Source organism: Rhincodon typus, chromosome 1 (assembly GCF_021869965.1).
Source record: "Rhincodon typus isolate 14 chromosome 1, sRhiTyp1.1, whole genome shotgun sequence".
Taxonomy (NCBI): domain Eukaryota; kingdom Metazoa; phylum Chordata; class Chondrichthyes; order Orectolobiformes; family Rhincodontidae; genus Rhincodon; species Rhincodon typus.
The window spans coordinates 167,832,531-167,847,266 of record NC_063332.1 but is presented as its reverse complement, the minus strand read 5'-3'; the positions used below and the strand labels follow the sequence as shown (position 1 = coordinate 167,847,266).

At 41.5% G+C, this 14,736-nt stretch overlaps 1 protein-coding gene across 1 annotated transcript in view; it reads right to left on the bottom strand.

Moving 5' to 3' along the window:
• Positions 1-14,736, bottom strand: part of tbck (TBC1 domain containing kinase) — a 147,846-nt gene that overhangs the window by 117,689 nt on the left and 15,421 nt on the right. The window contains exons 5-12 of the mRNA XM_048611333.1: positions 11,853-11,913; positions 11,714-11,775; positions 10,497-10,558; positions 9,749-9,897; positions 8,087-8,219; positions 5,388-5,487; positions 3,774-3,823; positions 2,795-2,840 (exon numbers count right to left, since the gene is read on the bottom strand). Of these exons, the coding sequence (XP_048467290.1) occupies positions 2,795-2,840; positions 3,774-3,823; positions 5,388-5,487; positions 8,087-8,219; positions 9,749-9,897; positions 10,497-10,558; positions 11,714-11,775; positions 11,853-11,913 (663 nt within the window). The remainder of the gene's footprint in view (positions 1-2,794; positions 2,841-3,773; positions 3,824-5,387; positions 5,488-8,086; positions 8,220-9,748; positions 9,898-10,496; positions 10,559-11,713; positions 11,776-11,852; positions 11,914-14,736) is intronic.

The following is a 14,736-nucleotide window of genomic DNA, read 5'->3' as shown; positions in this document are numbered from 1 at the left end:
CAGGAAGGCTGACGTTTCGGGCCTAGACCCTTCATCAGACCCATTTCTGATGAAGGGTCTAGGCCCGAAACGTCAGCCTTTCTGCTCCTATGATGCTGCTTGGCCTTCTGTGTTCATCCAGCTCTGCACCTTGTTGTCTTGGATTCTCCAGCATCTGCAGTTCCTACTATCTCTGATGGGGATGTTTCGAATGTTTTACCCAGGGCCTGTTGTTATCCAACCTATACTCTTATATTGCCAATCAAGGTAAAAGACTTGTCCATTACTGATTTGGGGACTGTTGCTGGATACTAATATTTTGTTAAAAATCAAAAGAACTGTGGATGCTGTAAATCAGGAACAAAAACAAAGTTGCTGGAAAAGCCCAGCAGGTCTGGCAGCATCTGTGAAGGAAAAAACAGAGTTAACGTTTCAGGTCCAGTGACCTTCCTCAGAACTGATGGTGGCTGCGAAAACGTCAGTTTATATGCAGAAAATAGGGAGTTGTGTGTGGTTTGGAGTAAACAAAAGGATAGAGCCCAAAGAGAGGGAAAGACAGTTGGACAGACAAAAGGAGTTGATAACGATCAGGCTGGGAGGGTGAATAGTTGTTAATGGGGACTATTAGTGACTAACTACAGGGGGTGTGTAGTGGCAGGCTATGTTGTAACAAGCCTGGTGTGCAGGGTGGCGTGCTGGGACATGGGAGAGTTTAGGTCCTAAAATTATCGAACTCGATATTGAGTCCGGAGGACTGTAGGGTCCCCAAGCGGAAAATGAGGTGTTGTTCTTCCAGCTTGCGTTGGGCTTCACTGGAATACTGTAGCAAGCCAGATGTTGGCCAGGGAGCAGGGTGGTGCGTTAAAGTGGCAGGCAACAGGTAGTTCAGGGTCTTTTTTGCGAGCAGAATGTAGATGTTCTGCGAAGCGGTCACCCAATCTACGCTTCGTTTCCCCAAAGTAGAGGAGAGCACATTGTGAACAGTGAATGCAGTAAGCTAGATTCTGGGAAGTGCAGGTGAAGTGTTGCTTTACCTGGAAGGTACGTTTGGGCCCTTGGATAGTGGGGAGGGAGGAGGTAAATGGGCAGGTGTTGCACCTTCGCTGGTTACAGGTGTAGGTGAAGGAAGTGTGGACCAGGGTGTCCCTAAGGGAACAGTCCCTGTTGAAGGCGGACAAGGGAGGGGAGGGGAATGTGTCTAGTGGTGGTATCTTGCTGGATGTGGCAGAAATGGCATCTGATGATCTTCTGGATGTGGATGCTGGTGGGATGGTAGGTGAGGATAAGGGGAACCCTATGACTGTTGTGGGAGGGAAGGGAAGGGGTGAGGGCGGAAGTGCAGGAGATGGGTCAGACCTGGTTGAGGGCCCTGTCGACAACAGAGCTGGGGAATCCTCGGTTGAGGAAGAAGGTGGACATTTTCGAGGCCCCCTTGTCGAAGTTGGCCTCATCTGAACATATGCGATGGAGACAGAGGAACTGACAGAAAGGGATGGAGTCTGTATAGGAAATGGGGTGTGAGGGTGTATGGTCCAGGTAGCTGTGGGAGTCAGTGGGTTTGTAATGGATATTAGTGGCCAGTCTATCCCCAGAAATGGAAACAGAAATGTCGAGGAAGGGAAGGGAGGAGTCAGAGAGAGACCAGGTGAAAGTAAGGGCAGGGTGGAAATTGGAGGCAAAATTGATGAAGTTTTCCAATTCCAGATGAGAGAGGGAAGCAGCACCAATGATATCATAGATGCATCACAGAAAGAGTTGTGGGTGGGGGCCAGAATAAGACTGGTACAAGGAATGTTCCACATACCCCATGAAGAGACAGGCATAACTTGGGCCCATGCGGGTACCCATGGCAACCCCTCTTACCTGAAGAAAATAATATTTTATTTTATAAATAATAAGAAACTAATATCTTGTTGCTGCATATTCCTCCAGTATTGCCTTTTTGTGACATTAACATGTAGAAATTTATTTTTCTCAAAGCAAATGCATTTAAGCAGTTATACATTGCTCCCTCTAAACAGGATTTGAAACATACACAGATAAGAACATTTCTGATTTTTAATCCACAGCTATTAACATAGGTAGCAAAAAAAACACACTTTATATACAGAATGGCTCAGATCTACTGTCCATTATTCAGTGCGAATTGTGCTAAGAACAACTGTACTTATATTTTTACCTTAACTCTGCTGTTGCTCAAACAAAACATTGCAATAACTGGCTATACTTTTCACCACATGCTCTGTCAACTACATAAGCCAATTAATAAAAATGCAACATTTGCCCATATTCGAGACAGTCTTCATTCTTTGAACGGAGCTCAGCTTTCACATATCTCAGTACATCAACAAGGGAGAAAAAAATCACAGGGAAGGAGCTACATATTTTTCTTTGAAGTCAAATGGTCATTTTTTAGGGCCAAAAAAGTGTGAAGAAGTGAGTCAGACAGGAATGAAATTGACAAGACTAGCTCGCCCCCTCAGAGTGTGAATTAGGCAGGAGGTTTGATGAGAAGGCACGGGATGGAGCAATTGGGGTTGCTGCTCAATTGAATGTACAAATTCGCAGCAGGAGTAAGCCACTCAGTCCCAAGGGCCTGCTCCAGCAATCATTAAACTGATCTGGTTACTCTGCCTACTCCTGATTACCTTACCCAGTGCCAGGGTGGAGCTCCTCCATCTGTTTTGACAAGAGACGCACAGAGAGATGCTGCAGGCTTACCCAACCGGGGTGGGGTTCAAGCCTCAGATGGTGGAAAACCGGAAGATCAAGGAATACTGAAGAGTTGGAGTAGGAAATTTTGAGGGCAGCCTACCGGAGAGTGGGAACTGAATGGAGGCAGAGCGATTGAGGATAAGGGTCTAGAAAAGATAAACAGCAAAACAGGAAACAGAAGTGGCAATGTAGGTAACACTCAAATGTCGCCTCAAGTGGTCTAGCAAGACACTCAGTTGTAAATGGCTCACGGGGAATGGGCAATAAACACTGGTCTTCTCAACAATGCTTGCGTCCCAAGAAAGAATTTTAAAAATTGTCAATCGCAAAAGCAAGTCCAAATTAGTTAACGTAAGCCAAGGAACACCAGAAAAAAAACAAAAACATGGGACTGGATTTCACAGGAAGGTGGACTGCTCATTACCAAGGAAGCGATGTCAGTCCCAAACAAATTGGTTTTTGAATACTCAATGGTAATACTCTGAGGTATGCTAAGTAGTGACAGACAGATTCCTGCTCTATCCATGGGAGGTACTGGCTAATCTGTTTGGCATCCTAGCAGGTCCAGAGTCGGAACTCAGTACTGGATCTTGCTGAAGATGTCAGGAAGATCATGGAAACCGAAGGTGGGCTAGGCTTCTGAGGTGGAGAGGGATCAAAAAGTCGAGGGACAGGGAGAAGGGCTGGGTTGACATCTGGTGAAGGGAGGAAGGTCTGGATGCCCTTGATTGGGATGGAAAGGGGATGATCACCAAAATAAGCGGTTTCAAACAGAGCCCCCACACAATCTCCAAACAAAATCATACCTAATGGGAGGCCATACAATTGGACCAGGAGTAGGAAAGTCTGCTCTTCACATGTGATCCATCCATTGAATTAGATATCAGATAACTTGTACCATAATATTTCTTATCCACCTTTGTTCTAAGAGCTAGCATCCTCTTTCTCGAGCGAGAAAGTTAGTAACTTTCCTTCACCCATTAAGACAGAAAACCTGTGTTTTTAACCTCACTCTGTGATTAAACTACATGTCTAAAACTCGTTCCAGGTACCAATTAAATGACAATGCATTTACTCACTCATCTTCCAGCAAAGGGTAAAATGCTTCTCCAGCGACATCTTTCAATCTCTACAAGACAAACAAATTGAAGTACCAGATTAATGCTGCAAAAATATAAAACAATCTTGCTGTCCTCATATGCAAATGAATCAATGGTCAGTTAGGTGGTCTGACTATGTAGAACTGCACTGTTAAGTGGGAGAGTGGACAATCTGGTGATTGAGAGTGGGAACAGAAATGGCCATGGAAATGAAGCGTGTAATAGAAGATCAAGCACAAAATGCTGAATTCATCCCATTAAACATTTATTTTTAAGTTGAGCTTTTGAGCATTTTGCTCAAAATATCTAACAAAACAGGAATCACTCAGCAACAGAAATTTACCAATTGGCATCTGACATGAATGTGAAAAAGAAATAGTTTTATCATATCCAATTTACCAAACCATCACCAATCAACCCAATTTCAATTTCTAAGCCCTTTTATCATCTTTTGAAATAGACCAAAAACGGAACTCTCAGCCAATCAATCATTGGCTCCTTCGTTACTTGCACACAATCAAATCTCCAGGAATTTTCATTTAATTCAAAAGCTCTTCTAAATCACCAGTTTAGTAACAAAAACCATCGTGGTATAATCCCCTACGTTACACCTCAGAGCCAGTTATATACAGTCCTACTGGCAAATGACTGAAGCCAATTTCAGACCAAATAAAAAAGCTCAAGATGCAGTGACTAAGCATTTTTTGTTAATCATCTGGATGGCCTGGGCTAAAAACAGAACATTTCCTACATCTGTTTGATTGTTTGAGACCTCAGAAACTTTTAAGTAAGGGCTTTTAATTTCAAGCTGTAACAGACAGTCTGATCACTGTCTTATGTGGGCTTGAAAGTGTTAATATCCGGAAGACTTTGATGAGCTCCACCCATGTTATCATGTCATAGAGTACCCACGAACACCAGAGAGATACAGTAAGGGTCTGAGGGAGACTGAGACAGTCACTAGAGAGATAGACAAATCCTCAAGTAATTTGTACATTATTGCATTGCTGCAAACAAGTACCTTATTACTTACTTTACCAGAATCCTGTCGTCTTTACTAGTTAAGACCAAAAGACAAACCACATACACTAGCTGCAGTGGTAGCAATAATCACTATCCTCAGATGGGCAAAACATTGTTTTCCACTAACATCTGTTCTCATGATAGTTACCCAGAATTGTTTGTGAACTGCTTACAACAGCAAAACCATGTTAATACTATGACCTGCTGACAGCTATTTTCACATTTGAAGAAGAAACAGAATGGAATCTAAAGCATTGATTAATTAAACTTGATCGCAACTTGAAACCAGCAGCCGTATAAAAGTGATTTGCAGAAGAAAGACCACTTAAGCTTCTTAGTAAGAAGTGCTTTTCATAAGGCCTCATATATACACTGGCACCAGTGCTCACTAGACTGATGTATAAACACGACATAAAAGCCATAAAGTTTAGAAAACCAGGAGGTAAATGAAAATCTTTTCCTGGTGTAGTGGTTGTAATTCTAGTTTTAGTCAAGGAAATTAGCAGGATCCAATTTTCAATAAGTTCTATTACTTACTAGCACACTGAACGAACGATTTTTAATACTTACATTTCTGAGTTGGCATAATGGCAGTGTCAGTGTGGTATCATCCAGGAGGAAACTTCTATCCCTTACTTGTCCAAAGCTTTCTCCATCTTCCAATATAAAGCTTCAAATAAAACCAGATTGAAACTTACAACCTTTTATTCCAGAAGCAGGTATTAAAACAGAAAATGAAAGAAATATTTGCCCTCTCTGAAGACAAAAACAGACTAATGTTTTGGGGTCAGATGAAAGAACATCAATCTCAAACATTAACTTTGTATCTCTTCACATGTGACCAGACCTGCTGAGTATTTCCAGCATTATGGCTGCATTTCAGATTTCCATTAGTTTAGAACTGCAGCATTTTGTTTAATTTCACAAGTCAGCCCAAAAACATCTCAAGTTGGCAGCACTTATTGGTTGATTTTAAAATACTCACAAGCAATATAAATCAAAAGGTGGCTAGAGACGCAAGACAATAAGACCAGACCTGCTTGTTAATTACTCACCCGTGATGCATTCTTTGTTTAGCAGATTGGTCCTCTGACATTTCATTCAATAATGCAATAGAAACTTAGGTCATACTAGATACATTTTCATTTTTCATTCATACTTTGGCCTTGTGAAGTTTCAACAAAGGAACAATTGATAAAGCACTAAGTTATTTGGTCTATCCTGGCCAAAGATGGATCTGGGAATCATGAACTGCATAGTTAACTTTTATATTCACATCATTAAATTTCTACGTTCACATATATAATGGAAACTGCCTCAGTAAGCCTCGGTGGCACGGTGGTTAGCACTGCTGCCCCACAGTGCTAGGGACCCAGGTTTGATTCTAGCCTTGGGTGACTGTCTGTGTGGAGTTTGCACATTCTCCCAGTGTCTGCGTGGGTTTCCTTCGGGTGCTCCAGTTTCCTCCCGCTGTCCAAAGATGTGCAGGTTAGGTGGATTGGCCAAGATAAATTACTGATAGTGTCCAGGAATGTGCAGGCTAGGTGAGTCAGTCATGGGAAATGCAGAATTACAGGGAAAGTCGGGGGGCGGGGAGTGGGTCTGGGTGAGATGCTCTTCGGAGGGTTGGTGTGGACTCAATGGACTGAATGGCCTGCTCCTACACTGTGGGGATTCTATGATACACTGTCGTCATTATACACTATTGCCAGTGGTAGAGCAGGAATTCCTCAGTTGTTGAAATAGTGCACCCACAGCATAATAGATTTATATGCGCTGTTGCCATTTTAAATGTGGACATAGGAATTACAAAAATAAAAGGAAGATTTTTAATAAACAATAAATTTCAATGCATTGAACTACATCCACAAGTTAGTTGAAGTTTCCACTTTGTTTCCATTAATTATAGTACCTTACCTTCTTTTAATAACTTTGGCAGAAGGCATCTTCTCCCGGCCAAGGACCTGTCTTCCAGCAGCCTGGAATGGCGGTATAGGACTGGCATCTGGCGGGGCAGTCTCTCGGTGTGGTGGGCTTGTCCAGGACAGGCAGTTTCAACCCGACATGGTAGTCTTGTCCTGGCGTGGCAGTCTTCTTTGGCAGCTTCCGGCTACTCCAGCAGCTCAGTGTGGAGGTCTAGGCCTGGCACAGAGGTCTCGTCTTGGCATAGAGGTCTCATCCTTGTTTCCAGGTCTTTTACTGAGCCAGCATGGAGTTTAGTCTTGGTGTGGCAGAATGGTCTCTGCCTGGCCCTGCGTAGTGGTTTTGGTCCAGCTTTCCAGCGTACCCCAAACCCAGGAGTTATTAATTGAATTGTGGTGAAACTTCACTTCTTTTCTCTTATTATTTATGGCTTCTGTCATTAATTTAGGTGCCGAGCTATGGTGACTTATAAAACTTTTCCATCTATTTGTTGTAAAAATACACATGACCCAAATTGCTATTCTGTGTTCATCGTTCACAGTGTAGTCTCCTCTACACTGGGGAGACAAAATGCAGAACACTTAAGTTCTGCCCGTAAAAATGACCCCAAGCTTCCCCTTGTCTGCCACTTCAACATAAGTGTCCCCACTCCAATATTTCTGTCTCACACCTACCACAGTGCTCCAGCGAGACTCAATGCAAACTGGAGGAACAATATCTCATCTTCTGATTGGGGACTTAGAGCCTTCAGGACTCAACAGAGCATCTTTCCATGCTTATTACCCATCCTTGCATCCCAGGTCCTATCATGAAATGGGTTGCTGTCAGCACCGACAACTCATTTTCATCTACAGATAGCCCTCAATATCACCTGTCTAGTTTTTCTTCTTCCCAGGCTTACTATTGACAACCTCATTGTTTTCCGGAAACCACGAAATGCTGGAGATCACAGTGGGTCAGGCAGTATCCATGGAGAGAAAGCAACCTAACATTTCAAGTCTAGATGTCTGCCTACCATTTCTTCCTCTTTCTCTCTCTGGACTTTGTCTTCACGCATCTGCTCGCTCCTTCCCCTCATACCCTCAACTTACTCTACCCCCATAAACACCACCTTTTCCTCGCTGCCGACAGTGCTGAAAACAGTCACTGGATTTGAAATGCTAACTCTGTTTCTCACTCCACAGATGCTGCCGTACCTGCTCAACTTCTCCAGCAGTTTCTGTTTTTATTTGTTTCAGATCTTCAGCATCCACAATTCTTTGTTTTGTATCAGTATAAAAAGAGTGCTGAGCAGACAAACCTGATGCAACTGGGTCTCAGTAGTTTAAATGATTCTTTTGACTTACTTTGACAATGTACAAATTGGAGGTTTGGAGCGAATGATTCCTTTGATTGTAAGTTCCTTCTCTAAGTCCCCTCCAGCCAAACACCAAAGATAATAGACATCATCAATAGTTCTTTCCGAAAGATAATCTTCATCTGCATGGAACAAATAATCTTGATAACACTGCACCCTTGAGAAATCTGGGTACTGAACATCTGATCAACTTGGTAGTTTAATTTTCTATAGTTACTGTGCACAATTATCATACGTTCAAAATTGCCAATGACAGAAACTTCAAGATATCAACATTCTGGAGCAACAGCTTATAAAGGTTTTCATAATATCAAGAGTTGACCCTGACTCTTTACTTGGGCTAAAAGGATAAAATTACAAGAACATGGTACACAAATTAATTCTGTACTCCCTTTTCTCATCAGAGTTACAATGATCTGGAATGCATTGTGTGAAAGAGTGGTGGAAGCAGATTTAACTACAATGATGTAACGGGAATTGAATAATGCATAAAAAGGACAAGTTTGAAAGGTTTTGGGGAAAGATCAGGGGACTTTAACGACATGGACTACAATGGGCTGAACTGACCTCCTCCTGCACCATAAGATTCTATAACCAACATTATTCATTTCTTTCTACCTCATGGCCAATATGTTTGGCTGAGCTAGTTTATCCTTTCGTTAACTACAACTTAAAACAGAGCTCAGGATTAATCTTTTTGACTCCAATTTGTATTTGATACCTCATTTTTCCTCAGAACTGGTGACAAAGGGCTGAGATCAAAAATCTTTAATCTTACCTTCTACATCGATGTTGCAGACCTGCTAAATATTTCCAGCATTTTCTGTTTTTATTTGAAATTGTCTCTGTACTGTCAACAAAACTGAAATATGCAAGGGGGCATTGAACACATCTATTGTTTTCATATTAAAATAGGGCAGACATTTGAAATAAATAGTCCATCCTCAACTTTTTATTTCCTAGGTTTCACCTGACTTTGTTAGATTTGAGCATTTTTTTGGTATTTAGGGCTGTAGATTCTGCTCAATTACAAACACTGAACAGCTTGGTTTGAGAATCACATCGCACAGACCTTGAAGTTTTAAGCACAATTAGAAAACTCAGTCCAAATGTAGAGATGCTTATGAAAAATCAGCCTTATTGTTACCAACATTGTGCGTGCAGAGTGAAGTAATCTCTCGTCTTGCATTCAGTGCTATACTTTGACATGAAGACTGGCATGATCAGGGTGACAGTATCCTCGCTGCTCTAGTCCAATTTCCACAACACAATGAAGACATGGTCAGACTGTCAGTACTCGAAAGGGCAACCGAATCAGCATCGCCAGGGATCCAACTTAAGAGCACTTGTGTCAGGAAAACTAGATCTACAAAACATGCACCTCAAAACTGTGGAGCTATCAGTCAGAAAGTGCCACTAAGCGATGCTTTCTGTTGAAGGAAACTTGATGAACCTCAGAGTCACTGCATTGACATCATAGTCAGTGCTGTGCTATGCAGTACAAAACTTCTATGTTTCTTTCACATGTTTCCAGTGAGCAGTCCAGATGAAACACAGCCGTTAGAGATATCCCTGGTTGCATCTCAATACACGCCATACAATATAGCAAATACAGAACTTTGAGGATATTAAAACAAAAGCTCCCCAATACCTTTATAGAACGTACCCAGGTCCTCGGGGATGATTAAATCAGCACAGCGCAGAGAGGATGTAAAGAGACCATCAGGTTTGCGGTATGGCTTGTACAAAGCAGAAACTTCAGTGAATAAACTATCTTGCAGCAGTTCAGCTGGAGTTGGCCTAACATGCAAATAAATTCCAAAACACATTCACATTACTCAACAGGCACACAATTGTTATTGTAGACAGACGTTCCAGAGAAGAGGTACAATAAATCAAAAAACAGATAAACTTTAAAAAGAACTTTGGTTGCTGCTACTTTGTAGCAGTATGTGGATTCAATGCCTAGAATCCCTCTTCCCACAGTTCACTATGGAAGTAATCCGCGATCACAGAACTTCCAAGTGACCGTAAACATTATAACAGACCATTTTACGAAGGTTGGGTACTTTCAAACTAGCTTTAAACTGGAATGTTCCAGAGTAAAACTGTTCCTAATTTCTAATCTTGTTAGTAAGGGACCACTGTAAGAGACTGAAAATGTCTCCTACAGTAAGGCGACTCTTGTCTAAGGCTGCAGGTTGGCAAAGTGGGAAATGCCTACAATCCCAGCAATAAAGTTACCCACCTTGATAAAAACATTTGAATACACATGGCTAAGTGCACACAACAAATGAGGATAATATAGTAGAAATGTCAGACTTGTTTTATTTTATCCTTGAAAAAACGCATTTAGAGTTGGCATTTGAAATTTGCTTTGAAGCTGTGAAAGCACTTACCTTTTGGATGGGTGGAAGGTCAGGCATTTTTTCAATAGTGTTTGAACATCTTTGGGTAAATCCTTTGAGAAGATGAAACAGTATTTGTATTGACTGATAAGTATGCAGAGGGCAAATCCACTTCAAATTTGGAACTAAATAAATGGTCTTTGTTTCACATATTTAGATAATTAAGGAGTTGCTACCTCTAAATTTAACATTTTTGCAAATGTCAGGTCTACCTTCAATAATTCCTTGAGTATGGGTAGAGATGTTGGTCGTTGAGTCAAATTTCCTTACATTTTGATGTGTGCTGCTACAATGGGGTGACACTGGGGTACAACAATGAGCCTATAAACATTACATTAATCAGTATTTAATCAGTAAGGGAAGCATAGATTATGGGGAAAAGGCAGGAAAGTGGAGTTGAGGGGTATCAGATCAGCCATGATCTCATTGAGCGGTGGGGGGAAATTCGATGGACTGAGTTGGACCTTCTGCTCCTATGTCTTCTGGTCTTCTGTTCTAAACAAGGTATCATCTGTATGATCATGCCTTCATCTCCAATCCTTCAGTAGGTACATTGCTTCAGTAAATTTCAAAACTATTCTCATGACTCAACCTGAATGTCTGGAATGTAGAGTGTGTCTAACTTGCACGGGTTTTTTAGAAAACCTTTTGAAGGTCAGGATGATCTGTACAGAGAAGGACGGTGTTAAAGGGCTGTTTTCAAAAGGTCCTTTAGAGAATGCTAAAACAGCCACTAAAAGTGCTGAGACTTTATTGAAGAGGTATTCACACCTGGGACAATGGTAGAAGAGAAAGAAGGTAAAGAAGTGTTGAATAGTTGGGACATGCTATATGTAGATACATATGGATGTGTATGAAAGAGTGGCGAGGGGGTTGTGGACAGTAATATCCATCAGAAAAAAAAAAGTCAAAAAAGTGGCATGGATCTGCGGCAAGATGAAAAGAACAGAGAACATAAGAAAATGAAAAACGGGCGCTTTTTCCGTTTGGGCCCTCAGGCCATTCTATAAGATCATGGCTCAATAACTCCAGGCATCAACTCCTCTTTCTGGCAGTTCCTCATAACCCTCAAATTCCTGAAGTACTCCAGAGGAGAAAAAGTAACGTTGGACTATGATATCCAGTTTCTCCATCACTTTATCACACTGTATAAAGTACATCAGTATTTGGTTAGAATCATGACAAAATGCAAAGTCAATAAAGCAAACCATGGTAATCTCCAGGCAGCCATGCTCTTCTGATATCACAGTCAAGATATCATCCACACAACCTGCAAAACAAATCTGGAATGAGTACAAGATGGAGAAACTAAGCTATCAACACACGGTGTGATAAAAAGAATCTTACCTAGGTTTAGAATAAATTTTAGCCTTTCAGAAATATCCACATTCTGGAGCAGTTTGTGACCCTGCACAAAATAAATATGCTTAGGTTTTTTGGCGCATATAGCCTTGTATCACAATTACAATTGATGTTATATGCAATACATCTGGAAATAGAAAGAAAAAAAGAGATTCAATGAATAATTTTGTTTTGTCTAACCTGAAAGTCCTGGCAAGTTTCCTTTCATGTATTGTTTGTGTTTAACCACATATGGTTTGATTTCATTGGCAACAGAAAGCAAATTGTCTGGGGAAAATGCAGGGGACTTTGATAGAAGCAAACATGACTGTATGGCCAGTAAGTGGCATATTCAACCTAACGCAAAGAATTTTAAGTTAGATTACGAAAATTGATGCTTGTGCACACTTGGAGTTAACATATCCAAACATCATGGAGAATACAGTTTGTTGAGCTCTTAACTGCAACTGTACAATGCTGCGGCTTCTCCAAAGGGACAGGTATAATTTCAGTGTGACAAGTTTACACAAAAGGCTTTTAGCGCAGAGGAGTTTTGGAACTAATGATAAAAAAGGATGCATGATGTATGGAAATAGAACTCATAGCTGGAGCCCCACTGTTACTTGCTGTCCAACCAATCTTCACTTGGACACTACAATTGTTCTTATCACGTGTGAAATCCAATGGGAGAGCAACTAATGAAAGTCGCATTTGGAAAAGTATGTACATCCCTCTTTTTAAGATTGGAGGGAAAGGGGAAATCTAGGGGTGGAATTGAATTGGAGGTGTCAAGCTTTATTCTTTTTGCATTGCCATGTGTAAGTGGGGAAGAAACAAAGCACAAAAACAGGAGAGGGGCAGTGACTAATGTATTGACAAACCTCAGGCACAACTGTCTTTGGCTGGTATACCACATGTGGTTAGAATGTACCCACCATGTCGTCATGAGTGTTCCCATCACTAATTTTCTGTAATCTTTACCACATGCTCAGTCATTTTTTTGATAGAATAAATGTCTCTGTTTTATATCCTTATGGTTTCTGACTGCAAGATGACATTTTTTCAATTCCCTTTGCTGTCATCAACATCCAATCTCTCAGTTCTGTTGCCATCAATACACAATGGGTCAGTGAATTGAAGCTAACAAGGAAAGGAAGATGATTACAAGAACGGCCAAATGTTTTTGTAAGTACAGATGTGGATTTTTATTTCATGACTGGATCACTGGAAGCAGGGGACGATTCCTATACCTCGAGTTGAGAGATTAACATCTAGCATATGGAAAAGAACACTTTTCTCAAATATATCCAGTTACCACATCAAAAATGTATTCTCTTTACTCCCTTGCTAAAGCTGCAAACTGCATTGGCCAAACTAATTACATTCCTTCAATATTCAAATAGAACCAGAGTTTAGGTCATATGCCTGACCAAGAAAGGAATAACGTGTATTTATTAACATCTTTCACATAAGAACATAAGAAATAGGAGCAGGAGTAGGCCATCTGGCCTGTTGAGCCTGCTCCGCCATTCAGCAAGATCATGGCTGATCTTTTTCTGTGGGCTCAGCTCCGTCCGTTCACCATAGCCCTTAATTCCTTTACTGTTTGAAAATCTATCTTTTTAAGGCAAAGATCAGTCTTAAAAAGACATTTTTAGTGTGTCACAAAGCCAAGAAGAGTTCAGTTACCATCACTACATAACTGCCAATCAGTGCATTACAAAGTTACCTCAATACTCTCTATGAAAATGACCAACTGGTTTGTTGGTGTTACTCAGCAAAACAAATTTATGCATGGGAATACCCGCTTGGCCCAGAGGGTATTGATGCTTACATGACTCGACATGAAACCAGGTTGAGAATGAAAGACAAAAAGCTGGCAAGGAATCTCTTCTTTTTCTGAGGCAGTGCCTTGAGACTAAGGATGACTTTCTTCCACTCTGGTGTTGTGGTTCCCTTGACAACTAAACAGACCGATGCTGGAATGATTGCAAACACTGCTTGAAGTGGGGCAGGTGGAGTTTGCTGCACTGGCTGGGTGGAATGCTCAGATATTTGTACACTCTGTGTGCTGTTTCTGCTTCGCCTCCACCTGGGCCTGTGGGAGACTCTCAAAGGGTTAGCACCTTTACAGATGGCTCTTCTCCAGTTTTGGAGAGTCTTGGGCTAGAGATTCCCAAAGGATACTGCAATTCCTATGCCGTGCTGGTAACTGTGTGCAACGATGAAGCTCAGAGTAGAGAGCTTGATATGGAAGGTTTGTGTCAGGCATGGGGATGAAGCTGATAATCAGTGCCTCCACATTGAGGATGTTGGTGAAGTATAGTGAACCAACTCAAAAATCAGGAGGAAAGACTCAACATGGAGGCTTTTGACCTATTACCCCACGCCCAGAATGGGTTCTGACAGATAGTCCTTCTCAAGAGTCTTCCCTCATTCAAAATGCCAACGGTCTTCACGTCAACCCCCTCCCCAGCCTGCACCTCCTCCATTCCCTGTATTTGTGTACTAGCATCAACATCTGGGACTGCAAAGGATGCTGCTCCAACTAAGTAGTATCAGACTAGCATACAGCCCAGCCATATCATTGCAAAGACCAAAAGCAGAGCGTGTGACTGTTTTGAGGAATATCTCCATTCAGGCTGCAAGCATAACCGCGAACTTCCTCTTGCTCATCATTTCAATTCTCCACGTTGTTCCCACTCTGATAGCTCTGACCTCGGCCTGATGCAGTGTTCCAGTGGAGTTCAATGCAAGCTTAAGGAACTGTATCTCATCTTTTGACTGGGCACTAGAGATTCAATATGGAGTTCTCAATATGGAGTTCAACACTTTTAAATCACAACCTCAGCCATCACTTTGTCTCACTCCTTTACTAATTCATTCCTCT